The sequence below is a fragment of the Amphiprion ocellaris genome, chromosome 15 (genome assembly GCF_022539595.1).
Source record: "Amphiprion ocellaris isolate individual 3 ecotype Okinawa chromosome 15, ASM2253959v1, whole genome shotgun sequence".
Lineage (NCBI taxonomy): Eukaryota > Metazoa > Chordata > Actinopteri > Pomacentridae > Amphiprion > Amphiprion ocellaris.
Window position 1 is genome coordinate 3006316 of NC_072780.1, and position 18557 is coordinate 3024872.

Consider the following 18557-nt stretch of genomic DNA (forward strand, 5'->3'; position numbering starts at 1 on the left):
AATGTAAAATTGGTTTGAAGTATCCTAACTGGCTGTTCAAGCATTTTCATGTGGGTGTAGTTCAGCTCGGTGAATGCCATTATATTGTAATTTTTCTCATCTTTCCATGCACAGTCTACTCAGCACTCTAATAGCAATTCTTCTGCTCTAAAATCCATTATCTGAAGATGCCTTTTCTGACTGTACAGAGGAAAGAGGCACCTATTTGGGCTCAGACTTCTTATTTTGTATCGCACCACTGGATTTAACCGTGAATCTCCGAAACCAGGACACAAAAAAACACAAAAACAACCAGCGTAACCAGCAACCTGTGGGGCTCAGCTGTGGCTAGAAAGGGGAAACCAGCCTGCTGACTCCACCAGCTGCAACCTCTCATAAACTGGTGGCTCAGCAATGGACAAGGTCAAACTTTCCTCTGGGACCTGATGGGAATCTATAGAGAGATCCCAGTCTCTGCTCGCTCATTAACCCTCCTGTTGTCCTCATTTACAGGCACCAAAAAATATTGTTTCCTTGTCTGAAAAAAGTCCAAAAATTCTGCAAAAAAATTCCACAAATTTCTGAAAATTTGCAAAACCTTCAGGAAGAAAATTCCAATAATTCCTTAAAAGTCTCCCTTAAAAGTTTCATTTAAAAAAAAAAAAAATCCCCCAAATTTGGTTCAGGTTTTAATTCCATCTTATTCTATCCGCTCCTGCTCTTGTTTTTGCTGATGCATGTGGATTTTAATCTTAAATGATCTATTTATGTTTTAATTATTTTATTAACTTTGTTGATTAATATTTTTTACTGGCCAGTGATTTGTATGCTTACATCCTTTATTTTCTTACTTGCCCACATTGTTTCATACCCCAATACACTCCAAGATTAAATAAAGGTTAAAGAAAAATAAAACTGCAGTCGACAAAATCTTTCTCTAAGCTTCATTTAGTGGCTGTTACAGAGTATTTGATCGCATCACATGGGCCCAGTTGTTCAGAAGTAATTTAATCAGATTTGGGCCACTGGATTGGATCAAAGCCTGGAAATTGGTTGTTCAAGAGCGAAAAAATGATCCTGAAATTTCACTCGATTTACAGAGTTTAGTCTTCAAATCTTCAGGACATATATATTATATCCCAGCAAAATGGTGAATTCATGGCTGATTTCAGGAACAACTTGATTTCCTCACCTGTTACAGTGATAAATAACGTAAGTCGATACAGGTGGTCCTTGACTTACATAGGAGTTCCGTTCCTTCGGTTTTCACCATAAGTTGGAACTCCGGCAAAAATGCAAAGCCGTTACGTGCATCACCATAGCGATCAGCTCTTCAGCAAAGTCATGAATACCAACGACTTTCATGCATGGAGGAGTCCTTTTACAAGAAGAAAACAGAATATGTTGCACTGTTTTTTACAACTTGAGCGTTTTATTACATCTAATTTCACTTCGATGGAGACGGCTTTCCTTTTCTTCGAAGCATCAGAAGAGTCTGACTTACGCTGGGAGTCATAATGAAGGAAAAAAGTTTGTGAATGTAGCTCAATCCAAGATGGCACACAACCGGAGAATGGAAACAAAGCCGTCATAAAGCGCCGTGTGACGCTGTATTCATCCGCTCGCCAACTAGTTCCACGTAACCAGTTCTGACGCAATGACAAAATGCCGTAGGTCGAGGACGTCGTAAACCGAGGACTTCCAGTACAGCAGACATGAAACTGTTATGTGTCCCATTGTAGTGAAGTAAACCAAAGAAAAGATGGTGTGTATGATTTGTTTTTGTTGACTAAGGACTTACCAAAAAAAAAGACTCTTTCATGTCAAAGTGAGCTTGAGCAACTTTACAAAGAAGAATGGGGGAAAATGACAGATCCAGACCTACCCACACAGGCTCAACGCTGGAACTGTGGTCAAAGGTTCATTTTCTAAATATTGACTTGATGGGAGTGAAAATTTATGCAATCACTTATTTTACATTTTACGTTTTTAATGAATCTAAATCACTTTGTAGAAATCTGTTTCTGTTTTGACATGAAAGAGTCTTTTTTGTGAATTGTTGTTTAAAAAGCCCACTTCTATCGATTCAATGCTGAAAAACAGGAAGTTTTTAAAGCACCAAAGAAGATGAATTTGACTTAAATGTCCACTGAAGCTACATGAAAACACCAGATCTGTGTGACACAATGGTGACACTGCAATATTCTTGAAATTAACACATGAAACAGACATGAACGTCATAGTTTTATGTTGTGTACAGGTGTGATGGTCATTCAAAGCCTCAAAACAATAGTGAGGGTAAACTTCAAGTTGTCTTCTGTTGATTTTGTGGAAGTTTGGTCTAAATCTGGACTGTGTGATGGGAGGATAAATAGAAGAAGAGCTGCTAATTCCATATGCTAATAAAGATTATGCTCCAGAACAGTTATTCACAGCTGCACTTCAACTTCTACTTAACAACATGATGTTTTAGAGTGCCAAAAATGTGTTGATTTACTACTCTGCAACACAATTTAGATTTTTTTTGCTGGACCTTTACAGGGGTTTCTACCATTTTCTCCACCCTACTGCTGTACCATCAATGCTGCTGCGAAGAAAAGCAACAAACAGACCTCATTTGTGTTCCTCTTATCTACCTGAATCAGTCAACTTTCATTTAGTTTCGTATAAAGACTCATGGGAAAAATGAATCCCTGACCCTGTTTTTTTTTTTTTTGTAATAAATAAATCCTCCTTTTCTGCCACAGAGCCGCGTTATCGGAGATGTAGCCGAGGCCGCCTCATCAGCGGAGAAGCTGCGATAACGATCTGAGCGGCAGACAGCGCGGCTCGGGGAAGGATTAGACCACAGCAGTGGATACAGTAACAACAGCTGGAAAAAACCCGACAGTCACCGAACGGGAACAAAACGGCCGCTTAGCTCCGTGGGGCAGCAAACAGACAGCTTCCTCCTTCCATTTTTCTTCGCTTATCCAGTTTTCTCCCATTTTCTGATTGCTTTTCTCATCATGGCTGAGCAGAGTAATTGGACGTCCCCCCCAGCTCCAGCTGTGCAGCAGTTTCAAGTGTTTAAGAGCTATGTGTTGAATAAGCAAGGCGGCAATGAGGCGGCAATGAGGCGGCAATGAGGCGGCATGATGCGGTATTTGTTTAAAAAGACACACAAACTGGAGAGATCTCCGCCCTGCAGGGGGGTTGTGGAGAGGTTTAAAGGTGAAGCTGTGTTTGCGGTTGTTGACTCACCAGCACCTCCTGGCCTCCTCCTGCTCTCTCCACGCTCAGGTGTTCATCGGAGCCCTTCAGCTTCCTCACCTGAAAGCAAACACACATCAGCTGAAGGAGAAAAACGGAATCATTTAGTCACTCAGAGAAAACTGAATGGTCTGATGAGTGGGAAACGATGCGAGTCACACAGAGGAACACCGAAGACGGACTCTGAATCGACAGGGAGGAGTTTCACTGATGAGAGCTATGTTCACACGGTCAATTGGATTATTTTCAGCAAACTCATGCAAGTTGTAATCGTAGATATTTTCAGGAAAACAACTGAAACAAATTACATTTTATGGGATTAACATATGGTGAACCAGCTCTTTACCCTTGCGGAGCTCCTGAGGGGGTCATTGGAGTTTGACCTGCCAGTCCACATGTGTTTTGTGGATCTGGAAAAGGTCTATGACCGTGTCCCCTGAGGGGCTCTGTGGGGGCACTGCAGGAGTATGGGCCACCGGCTCTCTAATACGAGCCATTCGGTCCCTGTCCAACCAAAGTGAGAGATATGTCGGTGTACACAGCACAAAGTCAGACTCGTTTCCAGTGGGTGTTGGACTCCTCCCCTCGTCTCCAATCCTGTTTGTGGTCTTCATGGACAGGATCACAAGATGCAGTTGGAGTGGAGAGGGTGTCCAGTTTGGGGACCTCAGGATCTCTGCTTTTTGCGGATGATGTGGTTCTGTTGGTTCCTCAGACCTTCAGCAGCACTGGAGCGGCTTGCAGTCGAGTGTGAAGCTGCGGGGATGAGGATCAGAACCTCCAAGTCCGAGGCCATGGTTCTCTGCTGGAAACCGGTGCTCCCTCTGGGTTGGTGGAGGGGTTCCTTCCCCAAACGAAGGAGTTCAAGTAGAGCAGCAGCTCAGATAGATGTGTGGCAAAAAAAAATACTTTGGAAAGAGTGAAATCGGGTCAGATTGAATGGATGAACTGCATTAGATCACAGAGATGTTCCTAATTATGCTGGTCACCAAACGAGCTCCAAAACACTGTACGAACACAGCTACAACCTCAACTTTAACACCAAAAGTTTTTTAAAGAAATAACAACAAAGTTTGGATTATTTCTTCGGCTCATGCACCGCTGGTTTCCAGGATGTCACCGCCGGCAGTGGAGCTCCACGAGGAACTCTATAACAAGCCTCATTCTCTGCTGGATCATAGGAACAGGAATACACCCCACAGAGATACAGTCATTCACGCACAGACACAGACTAATCCCTTGAAGCCCACGCCAAAGCGAAAAAATGCCCAAATATTAATCCATGAAACCCATATTTTAAAAAAAGAGCAGCTGTGGATGAAGGTGGTTCTACTACACTCAACATAATCTGTCAGGAAGATATGAAGAGGACCATTTAGCTCGACATAAAGCAGCAGCAGCGACTGCACCGTATTTCCATAAATCGCTGCGTCTTATGTCAATGGAGCTGCCAGAAATATTCCTGAATTAGACGAGCAAGACAAGTTTCACATGAGCTCTGCAGAGGGAGTCGCTCCTGAATTTTTCATTGCCTTCATTTTTTCAGCCCCACTTCTGTTGCCTGTTTGACATATTCTTCCCACTTGTCTGTTTTTGGGTTTCATTTTTGCTTCCAACCTTTCATTAATTGCCTCTTTATCGAGTCGTCTGCTTCGTTAGAAAGTCAGATGCACAAAGTTTGTTTTCGAAGCCGTTGTCTGCAGAGACGTGGCATTTATGGGGTTGACATTTATTAAGGTCTGAGGCTGCAGATTTGTTCGGCCTGATAAGCTTTTGGGGAAAGAAAGTGGAGGAGAGTCGGAAAATGAAAGAAATCTCTGAAAAACACATGAAAGAAGATGATGATGATACATGTGGTGCGTTGAGACTGAAACCCTCCTACTCAGCTGACTCAGTCTTATTACTTTCATGTCGTCCGTTTCAACTTGTTTCATCAGAATGAAAGTTCAAACCCCAAAATACAAACTAATTAGTGAAATCCATTATCTAAGAGCTATTAGAACATCAGCGTCTTCATGGGTTTTTTAAATTATATTACAAGCAAATCTCCACGATTAAGCTTCATACAGTTTACGCTACAGCTGCAACAATTGTCTGGGATGTAATTACTAGTATTAATGTTATTATTAACTATTTAATTACTTTTTTGATAATTAAATATTCGACCTGAGTAATTTTTAAGAAAATTAAAGGGTCAAAATTGTCATTGTGAATATTTTCTAGTTTATTTCCTCCTCTACAACATTAAAATCTTTGGGTTGTGGACAAAACAAGATAACTGAGGATATTATTTTGGACTTTCGGAAACACTAATCAACATTTTTACCCATTTTCTAATATTTTTTGGACCAAACGACCAACTGAGGAAATAATCAGGTGACTGAAAGGAGGAAGTCTTTATAGATAGTCTCTTTAGCATCAGAGTTTAAAAGCTAAACAACATGTTAAACTGAACAGCCATTAAATTGTAAATATAGTTAACTGCTTTAATATATAAATACATTTTAAATCAATGAAGGGGTAGATAAAGACTAGAGAGGAACTGAATGCCAGTGTAGCAAAGAAAAGTGATTTAGTTCAATATTATAAGCAACTTTTATTCTTGTATAATGTGACTTTAAAACATCTTCCTAACATTTAAATCAAGCAACAGGTTAAATATCTCAACCATATTTTAGATCATTTTTAAATTGATTAAACTCATTTTAAAAGTTACATATTTAGATTTTTTCCCCAGTGAATGATTCCCTTCTTCCCTTCAAATGGCTTAGATGTAACTTTGCACAGTTTTTTCCTCTGAAACTTGCACATTTATGAAGTCTGGTTCTTCATGCATCCCTCCCCAGCTCCAGCACACCAGCTCACCTCCAACTCTGCTTAAACACTGTCACACTACTCTACGCTACACGAATATTTCAGCCATACATGTTCATCTCAGAAGGAAAATGATACAGAAATCCACACATTGTAAGTTGACAGGATTTGTTCTTCAGGTTTGTTACAGATGAAGGCCTGAAAGTCTGAATCTGTGTTTTTGAGACCGTCGTCGGCTCATCGCAGCTTCAAGGAGCTCTGTCAATAAAATTGTTGTTTTTAACGGTAGAATTCCAGCAGCTGTGGTTCCAAGAACACTACCGTAAAATTCTGGTAAAACATTTTCTACATTTACGGTTAAGAAATGTTTTGATATTGTTAATTTTAGGGTGAAAAAATGTGCTTCATTCCATATTTCCATTCCATATATTCATTTCAAGATCATATCCAAGCTTTAACCTTTAAAAATTTGAACATTTACATGAAAATACTGTATGAAGTACAGTTTGTGTAACTTATTATAAATATTACAGCATTTTTCCATTAATGGCACAACAGTTTGTGTATTTAACATTCAATATATGTGTTTTTAGCAAAAATTGTGGTTAAAGCTGTCATAAATATTAAAGCATATGTCCATTATTATAACAAAAGTACATCAGTTTGACCTGTACAAATTGCACTTTTTACATGTAATAAATGCAGAAATTACTATTATTATTATTTATTATTTATATTATTATTATTGTTGCAGCATGTTTCCATTAGCAGTACAGCAATATGTACATTTAACTTTGAAAAACTGCATTCTTTCTGAGAATTAAAAGCAAAAATTACAGTACTGTTGTACATATTAGAGCATATTTCCATTAAAACCTATGCAGGAGTCAGGAAATGTATTTTTTCAAGAGAACAAAAATCTAAAAAACACACTTTTCTCCTGATTAACTTATTTACGGTAATTCTGTGTTATATAAACTGCATCAAACTGTTGTAGAATTTACAGATTTTTACCGTCATGGTTTGACAGTTTTTCACCATAAAATGTGCAAACATTTTTTACAGTGTGCTCAGCCATCAGCTGACTGCTTAGTTTGCTGATAATGTCTTCCACTATTTAAAAAAAATGCTAACAAGCAATTAAAACAAGCAAACTGACCCTAAATGAAGGCTGTTCAGTTGGCATCACTTGGCTGTACAACACTTTAGAGTGAGAACAGTGAAAGTTCAAGATTTTGCAAGAACTAAACTGTGCAAAACAATTATTCTCTTCGAACAGTAAATCTCTAATTGATAAAAACTTAATGTTTTTACTGAGTCAAGAGGTGAAGTTGCACCGACAGGAAGTCGAGAACATGAGAATCACCAGAGGAGAAAAGAATTTCAGGAAATAATGTTGGATTCATAGAAAACTCTGGAGTCTTGAGGGACTTTATGCCATTTCAAATGAAAAATGGCAGAGAAGGAATGTGTCACTGAAAGCCAGCAGAGTAACAGAAGTGAGAGAAGGAGGGCAGGATTTCCTTCAGGCACTTCAGAGGGTTTCCACCGAGTGGAGGACTCAATCCAGAGACAAACTGCTCATGAATCTAACCTGAGTTGGTAAAAATGGAAGACTGTCACATTTCTAAACACACACCAGGGACAGGATCCTCTGGGGAAGTGTCCAGACTTTCCGCTCGCTCATCTTCCTGAGAAACAGACCGAGAGGCCGGACCAGCGACATGTTTACATCTCTGTTAGGGTGTTAGAGTGTGTTTGTGGTTGTTGTGTTACCTTGGCACTGCTGTCAGAGTGACGTCTGGCACAAGCTTGGAGCTGATTGATCCAGAACTGCTGCTCCTTGGCGTCAGAGGCTATGGAGAAAAACAGAACGAAAAGTAAGTATTTCAGTCAAACACTTTCACCTCCTCTAACCCAGAATCACTAATAAATACTTTCAGCTGTGAACAAAAGTTTACAAACACTGGTAAAGATCATGTCTATCATGTCCGTTTTGAGTTTACAAACACTGATGGAATGACAAACGTTTGTCACGAAAAAAAAAACAATCGGACATTCTGGTTCTCTCATAGATTATATAATTGTGGGACTTGTTATAACATAGTTGACAGGTATCAACACACAAAACAACCACATAAAAACATAACATGACCACAAAAATGCACATAATGACCACAGAAAAACACAAAATGACTCAATGAGACACACAGTTATCATATAAAGATACAAAATGATGAGACACACAAAATCACTACAAAATTTTCAAAACGACCAGAAAAACACCTAAAATTATCATAGACAGACTGAAAACGGCCACAATGGGGTGCAAAATGACCACAAAAAGACCTAAAGTGCCCACAAAACAGTCTGAAAATGACCAAAAAAAACCCAAAATGAGCACAAAGACACACAAAACAAGCACAAAGAGACAACATGACCACAAAAACGCACAAAATGGCAAAAAAATGACACAAAATGACCACAGAACAACACAAAATGACTCAGTGAGACACAAAATTATCATAAAAAGAGACAAAACAACCAGAAACAGACTGATAATGATCAAAAATGACTACAGAAAACCACAAAAGAACTTAATGAGACACATAATTATCATATAAAGATACAAAATGACGAGACACACAAAATAACTACAAAAAAAAATCAAAATGACCACACCTAATATCACAAACAGACTGAAAACGGCCACAAAAATGCACAAAATGACCAAAAAAAACACCTAAAATGCCCACAAAACGGACTGAAAATGACTAAAAAAGACACAAAATGAGCAGGCCATGTGATCTGGAATCAGCACACTTCCTTGAGAGGTGTTCTGTAATAAATTTATGAAAGAACCAAAAGAGCTAAAATGCATGACTGTTTTTGTTGTTTAGTGACAAAGATGCATGGGTTTCAATAATTCCATCATAGAAAATTCTGAGTTAAAGAGTCATCGGAAACTACATTGGAAGCGTACATAAACTTTTGTTCACTGAGTTCAAACTCAGGTCAAGCAGTTTTCAGAAACCATCTGCCTTTAAGTGTACTACCGTTCTGGTTTTATTACCGTACTGTGACTTCCATCGCCACAGATTAACTTTTAAATTATTGCCCAGGATCCATCCAGAGCAGCTGGAGGAACAAGACGCTCGTGCAAACAAGGTTCTTTTAAAATCTGAGACTTATCTTAAGCTGCTTTTTTACAGCATATTTAATAAACTGTCGTGTTTTAGAGGCAAACTACTCTTTAGAAGGGATTCCAACAACACAGAGGCAAAGGTTAAAAGTGCAAATGTTGAATTGTTGTAATATTTAAGCCACTTGGGTCAGGTTCTTTCCATGTTCTCAAGGAGTTTCTATTCAGAATACATTCCAGCCAGTAAATAAATAGTGTACTATTGCCGGAAGGTGGTATTTTTAATATTATTTTTAGCAATAGAAGACTATATTTATTATTTTCCTGCCTGTGAAAGATAGATTAAACCTTAATGTTGGGTAATAAAATGTACTAAACTTTAATACAACATTTGAAATTAAAATCAAATGAAGAACAGTAAGAACTGAGATAAAAATAAATATTTTTCTTTTGGGATCTGCTGGAAATTTTCTGAGGAAGGATGAGGTCAACTAGGACAGTAAAGTATTTATTTATGTGTGTTTTTGTTGATTATAGTTCAGGCTATAAAACAGGGGAGTCAAACTTATTCTAGTTCAGGTTCCACATTCAGCCCAATTTCATCTCAAGTGATCCGGACCAGTAAAACCACAGCATAATAACCGATAAATAACAACAAATCCATGTTTCCTTTGTTTTAGTGCAAAAAATTACTTTCTGAAAATGTTCACATTTAAGGAATTATCTTTTTATTTTTTAAATTATGAACAACCTGAAATTTCTCAAGAAAAATAAGCTCAATTTCAACAACATTATACCTCAGTTTATCATTTCCATATTAAAACTTCCAGATCACAGAGTGTCGACAAAGGAACACAACATTTAGTCATCTGGAACTGAATGATATAGTGTTGTACTTTATGATCAAAATGACAAAAGTCAGACAAAAAACAACAAAAACAAGACAAAATGTTACAAAACGAGACACAAAATGACAAAACGAGACACAAAATGACAAACAAGAGACACAAAATGACAAAAAAATTAGACAAACGACACAATACAAAACAAAAAAAAGACAAAAAAGTTACAAAGCGGTAAAAAAAATGGACAAACAAAAACTAGACAAAAAATTACACAAATGACACGAGAAAAACACAAGCGAGATAAAAAGGAAACACAAAATGCCAAAAACATGAGATAAATGACAAAGTCACACCGAAAAAAACACAAAAAAACAACAAAAAAAGACAAAATATTAAAAGAAACAAAATGACAAAAATAAACAAAAATCACAAGTGAGACAAAAAGGAAACACAAAACAACAAATACGGGGCACGAACGACAAAAGTCAGACAACAAAAGACAAAAAACAACAAAAACAAGACAAAATACAACAAAAATGAGACATAAAATGACAAAAGAACAATCTAGTATTTTACTTCATGATCTAGAAAATATTTTAAATTTATAGTTTTACTAATTTCCAATCTGCAGTTAATGTCTTCTCTGGAATTTTTACACTTTGAGGGCCGGATTGGACCCTCTGGAGGGCCGGTTTTAGCCCGTGGGCCGCATGTTGGACACTCCTGCTCTAGACAGAGGCTGATGAGGATGACCTGCTGGGTGTCAACGATCTCATTTACTATCAAATAATGACCGACTCGCCGCCCGTCTCCCTGATTATGTGATGGTGTTGCTTCCTGACGGCTGCTGCCTCCTGAACCTCCTCGTTTTTCCTCTGCGCTAAATTGAACATTCTGTATTCAACAAACAGCAGCCGATTCATTTGGACGATCCGTGAGCAGCGCAGGAAGCAGCTTGATCCTCTGCATGCTCGAGGCTTTTCCCCCCGTTGGCCGCTCTGATATCTGAACAAACAGACCTGCTGACTAACAGCTGCAGCCGTCCGGTCGGAGAAGTCGCTGACTGTCGACACCCTCCAGGTCACACCGGAAAACGATATCCTTCTGATGCCATTTCACTGACTAATTATTAGAGAACAAGGTCTTTGATTTGACTGATAACATCCTGAAACGTTTCAGCTGGAGGTCGGCTCAGTTTTTTCATGTCATTGTGCAACTTTTTTTCTACTTTCCTCTACTTAAGGAACCAAAACCTTTATATTATTAAGTACAAACGTCTTTTAATCCCTAAAACGCTCTGAAAACTCACCACAAACAAAGAATCCTCTCAGTAAGAAACAAAGGGGAAGGAGTGCAGCAGGTAATCAGCACACCTGAGCACAACAGTGTGCTTGATTTATCCATCATGACGACTAAAGCCTTGATTCAAATACATCAAAAATCCTACATTAAAAAGAGACAAAACGACCACAAACAGATTGATAATGACCAAAAAAATGCTCAAAAAGACACAAAATGACTCAGTGAGACACATAATTATCATATAAAGATACAAAATGATGAGAGACACACAAAATAACTACAAAAAGTTGCACAATGACCACAGAGACACACAAAATTACCACAAGCAGACGGAAAACGGCCACAAAGGGGCACAAAATGACCACAAAAAGACCTAAAATGACCACAAAACAGTCTGAAAATGACCAAAAAAGACACAGAAAACAACTACAAAGACACGACATGACTACATAAACAAACAAAATGACAAAAAAAGACACAAAATGACCACAGAAAAACACAAAATATCTCAATGAGACACATAATTATCATATAAAGATACAAAATGACGAGAGACACACAAAATAACTACAAAAAATTGCAAAATGACCACAAAAACACCTAAAACGATCACAAACAGACTGAAAACAGCACGTGGCATTTTTACAGGAAGATTCTCCTCAAAATTATATATACAAGTGAGTAAAATGTAAATTGAAAGTTATTTCTAAAGATATTGCAGTGAACCTGTTGACTACTTTATATTAAATAACTCAGAAAGCCTTGGAGTCTGGCCAGTCTTTTCTTCAGGAGGAAATGACATCATGTGGAGCAGGTCATGTGATCTGGAATTAACACACTTCCTTGAGAGGTGGTTTTGTAATGGGGAACTTAGTGGAAAGGGATTAGAATTTGTTATTTTCTATATAAAATCGGATATATTGCCTAAGAAGAAATATCTGTCATGAACTTAATAAAAAGAACACAATCAAAACGATTTTTGAATAAGCTCATTTTATTACTGTTTAGCGCATTAGAAGGTGGTTGTTATTAAATTGGGACGGTTATTTAGTTGATATTTTACTGATATCCAGTCATTTTTTTATTAATAAGTGATTGTTTCCATAATAAATAATGATGGAATTTGTAAAGACATGATCATAATGAACATAAAAAACATTTTTTTAAAATTTGTAATAAAAATGTATGGGAGATATATCCCATGGACGTCAAAAGTCCCTCAGTTTCTGAAAATGTGAAACCATTAAATGCAAATGAAATAATCAGAGATCAGGTTTTCTGTAGAATGATGGAGTGATTTTAATTTAACAAGTGACTCATTCCTTTAAAAGCCAATTAAATACAAAAAAGCCCCACCTGACAGCCATAAAAACAGCAGATTTTTAAAACTTTAGTATATTTATTGGAGCTATGCAAACATGTACCTTTATACTAGGAATATTTTCTGAGTTAAAAGCCACTGATGTATGTAGGGATGGGTCAAAATTGGACACTTTCAAATTTGTGTTACTTTTTCTAGAATCTTTAGCAGAAATCATTCCATTATTAACAGTGAAGCTCCAGCGTGTCGGCAGCATGTCAATGTTTATATAAAGGGACACCAGATAAATCAGAGGGTTTCAAACATGAGAAATAGGAGAGGAAAGGAGAAATAAAGAATCTTTGATACACAAATCTGCTGTTAGGTTGTTGTACTTTCCCTTTAATTTTAGATTTCTGGACAGATGTTGGATAATGTGAACATTTCTTGCAATGGCACTATGAGGGAAGTTTAAATTATTATTTTGTGGAACCATTTACAGCTCATACGGATATGAAATGTGAACCTGACTACACCCTGCTTTATTAGAAACCAAAAAGGTAGAAAACCACCGAGTTGATATGTGATGAAACATGTAAAATCTTCATCTTCAACTAACTACAGCACTCAAATAAATGCAGTGGAGAAACAAGAATCATATTTTACTAAAGTAGTAAAATAGAAATACTCATGTGAAGTACAAAATAAGCCTCATAATCGTACATAAGTACTGCCTTTGAGTAAATGTACCGAGTTAATTCCACCGCAGCACTCGGGCCTCTCTTCAAAAACACTCTTAAACTTCACTGAGTATCATTTATTCAGCTCTATAAGCATCAGAATCAAGCATTTTCTACCTACATGATGATTCATGACTCGCAGCACCAGAACACTTTAAACTTCTGCTCAGCTCATACAGTTGGATAAACTTAACCCTGGTGTCATCCTGCAGGTCAAAATTGACCCGTTTTAAAGTTTGAAAATGTGGAAAAAAAATTATATTTTCACAGTGAAACGTCTGATGTCCACATTTTCAACATTTTTGGGAAATTTTTCAACATTTCTTGGTGGAAAAAAGAAACGTTAAAAATGTTTCTTAAGAACATTCACAAAAAAAATCAACCAAAATCCAGTGAATTTCGCTGGATTTTGGTTGATTTTTTGTGAATGTTCTTAAAAAATATATTAGAAGTTTTACTGATATATATGGAATCACTTTAGATATTTTTAGTATTTTTTGGAAGATTTTTACTCATTTTTTGAAAATACTTACAAGAATTTTCTTGCCATATTTGGGGGATTTTTTAAAAATAAAACTTTTAAGAAATTATTGGAATTTTCTTCCTGAAGGTTTTTCAAAATTTCAGAAATTTGGGGAATTTTTTGCTGAATTTTTGGATCTTTTTCAGACAAGGAAACAATATTTTTTGGTGCCCGTAAATGAAGACAACAAGAGGGTTAAATACTGTCAGTTGTTGTTCCTTTCAGTGAAAAACTGCTAAATTTAACAATAACTTATGCGTCATTTGTCATCAGAATCTCAGTATTAACATATATCCAACTGCAACTACCATGATAAATGTGAGGATCTCATTTAACAAATTTATCTGTTCCGTTTATAAAGAGTGGAGATTTCCTGCAAACTAAACTTATGAGGTTCATCGAGGTCTCATAAATGTGTCGAATGCAGATGTTTCTAGAAAAACACACCTGCAAAGCTGTTCTGTTGCGTCACCAACACCTGCACATCTGTAGAATACAGTGAGACTATTGGCATAAGACTGCCTAGAGCACCAGGAAAAGGACAAAACCTTTTAGGAAGCAAAAACCCAACAAGTATGTGAAGTTAATCATTTTCTATTACATTTCTGTTGTTTGAAAACTACTAGTTTGCTTTTTCTTCTAACCCTGTTCATCCACTGAAGGTAGTTTTTGAATAAACTGCGGCTGTAAATTTTGTACAAATGCGAGTTTCTCCAAAGGGTCCATGAGGGGCTCTGAGCGGCACTTCTGAGCACCTTTGCAGAACAGAATAACTCAAGTGGGACGCCGGAGGACTTTCCAGGTCCTCGCATGAAGGAGCACATCAGGCCCACGAGACTTATTTACAGATCACAGCTCCAGCGCTGCTTCAGGTCTGCAATAAACATTCAGATCTAAACTGCTGCATTTGACTCTCCTGATGTTTTGTGCTCAATGAGCCAGAACAGAGAGAGAAGCTGAACATCCCTCACAACTTTTTTCCTCACTAAAAAACAGCTCGAAAGCACAATAAAAGGCAATAAAAACTCCAAGTAATATTGAAGCATAGTGAAATTGAAAGCTTTTCAATCTGGAGAAACCTCTTCTGAACCTCTGAATCGTGCAGCATGAAGAAGAAACACAACATATTGACTGAATACATTGAAGTGAGAACAGATAAAGTGTCCAAAACAGGAGTAAAGGAGGTCGAGTCAAGGCCTCTAAAGAGTGTTTGTTGAATCGTCTAACAGCATTTAAAAACTCCTCTCTGGTGGTGTAAGGAGGGGAAGGCAGCATCTGACAAGTTTTGGGACCTTTGTGAAGCAGATAGTCCAATAATCATCCCTCTGTCTTCACCTACCGACCCAGAAGAAGGAACCAGACGGGGTCAGATCCACGTTTTATACAGGAAGTTGAGTCTGGGTTAGGGTTAGGTAACCATGGCAACAAGTGAACACTACGTCAGCTGCCTGCTGACGATCACATGATTGTGATCCTACTACAAATCCACCACTGTGGACTTATCAGGACTTATCCGTCAGAAATGATCCAAGGAACAACTGATTAAATTGTGGGGTGTTTCTGAGTCCCATCAATTCCGCCCGCTACACATTTAGGTCACGTGATTCGGTATCCGTACATAACGTACACATGCATAACGCAAGCCTGTGCTCAGCGCAACGTCATTTTGTTTGTGGGTACATCTATATTAAATGGTCACATTCTATGTTGCTGTGATTTCTGATCATCAATAACTAATAAACAAAAGCTGCATTTCTGACAATGCCATATACGGGAATGAGCAGCCTTGGAGGAGTACTGTTCTCTCTGAGGATTTTCTTGTTTTAAAACTGTGATGATTTAAGGTTAAATGACAAAAAGATGAAAACAAAAGCATCACTGTCAGTGGCTGGATAATGAGGATCTAATCTTCAGGTTCATAAATTATTGCATCATCCCCAAAATGAAACTCTGAATATTTTCTTTACGACCTAAGTGTTTTCTTTTGGCTCACTGCTGGAGGTTATTTCAGTGTGGGGAGAATTCAATTTGCACTTGTCAGTCAGTTGCACCGCCGACATCTGCCACCGCCATGAGAACGTCTACTAAAGGCCTCTCCTGGTGAAGAGGCAGCTCGGAGAAAATGAGACGATCACACAAGTGCTGCATTTGAGATGTGCTCTCCCACTGGGAGAGAACGCAGCATTCATACAGAAACACCTGCACTGAGCTGTGTTTCTAATAAAAAAGAAAAAGAAAAGAAAATGCAGTAACGAGCTCCCCTCTTCATCCATGTTGTCGTCATCCACAGAAATCAGTCTGAAGGAACCACTTAACCACAGAGCATCTAAATCCTGGATTCTCCTCTGTGATGCACTGCAAAAAACTCTAAATCTTACCACGTCTATTTGTCTTATTTTTAGTCAAAATGTCTCATCCCATTTGATTTAAGATAAATTCACTTAACCCTCGTGTCGTCCTGTGGGTCAAAATTGACCAGTTTCAAAGTTTGAAAATGTGGAGAAAAAAATATATTTTCACAGTGAAACTTCTGATGTCCACATTTTTGACATTTTTGGGAAATCTTTGAACATTTTTTTTGTGGAAAAAAGAAATGTTAAAAATATTTCTTAAGAGCATTCACAAAAAAATCTACCAAAATCCAGTGAATTTCGCTGGATTTTGGTTGATTTTTATGTGAATGTTCTTAAAGAAAATATTAGAAGTTTTACTGATATATATGGAATCACTTTAGATATTTTTAGGATTTTTTGGGGGAAGATTTTAGTCATTTTTTGAAAGTATTTACAAGAACTTTCTGGCCAAATTTGGGGGATTTTTTTTTTTTTTTTTTTTTAAACTTTTAAGGGAAACTTTGAAGGAATTATTGGAATTTTCTTCCTGAAGGTTTTGCAAATTTTCAGAAATTTGGGTATTTTTTTTGCTGAATTTTTGGATTTTTTTTTAGACAAGGAATCAATATTTTTTGGTGCCCATAAATGAGGACAATAGGAAGGTTAAGACAATGCATCTTAAATATCTTGTTAAGTCAAACAATCTTGAAATTATCTTGTTTTGAGTTGTATTTTACAAGAAAACTCAAAATAAGTTTAATACAGCTCAGATTTAGAGGGTAAATGAAAACAAAAATCTATTTTTGAGTGAAAAACTGCTAATTTTTAGCATATCTGGCTTATTTTAGGACACCTAAGCTTGACAATCCTGGTAAAATGTAGTTTAAAATAAGTTTTCCCAGCTAATTCTAAGATCTCAGTATTCTAAATATATCTTATTTCAAGAAATCTTACCAAGCCATTTTTCACTTGTTCTATTGGCAGATTTTTTTCACTTATTTCACAGTAAAAGTTCCTTGAAATAAGCTTTTTTTCTTGTTTTGAGAGGAGCATTTTTTGCAGTGTGTGCACTAGCCCAGCTGTGATTACAGATAATGTGTCGTCTGTACTAAGCAGGCGTCCTCCTCATGCAGCGATGCTAACACACACCTGTTCATATGGTGATAGGAGTGATATGTGGACTACTTAGGTACATGTTCTCATTCAGGTAGACGCTGAGGAAACTTAATGCTTTTGTGAGGCGACATGCCGGCAGCTCCATTCATCTGATGAATTCATGAGGTTTGAGCTGCAAACTGAGCAGACTAACAGCGTAATGAGAAGCTCCTCCGTGTCGCCTTTTAAAATGAACCACAATAAACACCCGTGCCGGAGTGTGCATCTTATTTAAATGTCAATATCCATCCAGAGAGACGATATCCGAGCGCCACACAGAGAGAAACCTCCTCCTCAGTCGATCACCGCTGCCGTCTAATTACAGCCACTTTAATTACAGCATTGTGAGAGACGTTATTGGTTATGATGATGGTGAGTCTGATGATTAATGCCTGGACCAGCAGTTACATCTGATTAAAGTTCTGTGAGACGTTATGAGCCGGGGCACTTTCAACATATATTACTGAGAGAATGGACGACTGACAGGGAGGAGGGGAGATGATTACAGCAACCAGCAGCTAACATTAAATATTTAAGAGGATTTTAGTGGTCATTTTAGGTTTAATAGCTGTTTAAGTGCTTGTACTCACTTTTAAGCGCTCGGTCAATATATAATTGCAGGACTTTTTGTAACATAGTTGACACTTGCTGTTTTCAGGCCTAAAATCAACATGGCCATCTAAAACCAAACGCCACATGGTGTTTTTACGCAAAGATTCTTCTACAATTTTGTTATTTTGTGTTATAACACAAATGACCACTGAACAACACAAAATGACTCAATGAGACACAAAATTGTCAAGACAAAATGACCACAAACAGACTGATAATGACCAAAAATGGCCGTAGAGAGACACAAACAAAGAAACACAAAAATTAACCAAAAAAGGCTCAAAAGACACAAAATGAGTCAATGAGACATATAATTATCATATAAAGATACAAAATGACGAGAGACACACAAAAAGTTGCAAAATGACCATAAAACACCTAAAATTACGACAGACTGAAAACGGCGACAAAAAGGCAGAAAATGCCCACAAAACAATTTGAAAACAATCAAAAAAGAAGCAAACGACAGATGGCAAAAATGGTGAGAAAAATCCAGTAAGTCCGGAAATCTAAGTCTAGAAAAGTCTGGAATATTGGAATTTTGTAATTTGTAAACAAAC

The 18557-nt window shown here is 37.4% G+C and overlaps 1 protein-coding gene across 2 annotated transcripts in view; it reads right to left on the minus strand.

Annotated features, from left to right (window-relative positions):
• The window catches only part of LOC111584929 (oxysterol-binding protein-related protein 10), a 101078-nt gene that overhangs the window by 61607 nt on the left and 20914 nt on the right, over window positions 1-18557 (minus strand). For both annotated transcript variants that reach the window (XM_055017942.1, XM_055017941.1), the window contains exons 3-4: window positions 7822-7901; window positions 3223-3291 (exon numbers count right to left, since the gene is read on the minus strand). In XM_055017942.1, the coding sequence (XP_054873917.1) occupies window positions 3223-3291; window positions 7822-7901 (149 nt within the window). The remainder of the gene's footprint in view (window positions 1-3222; window positions 3292-7821; window positions 7902-18557) is intronic.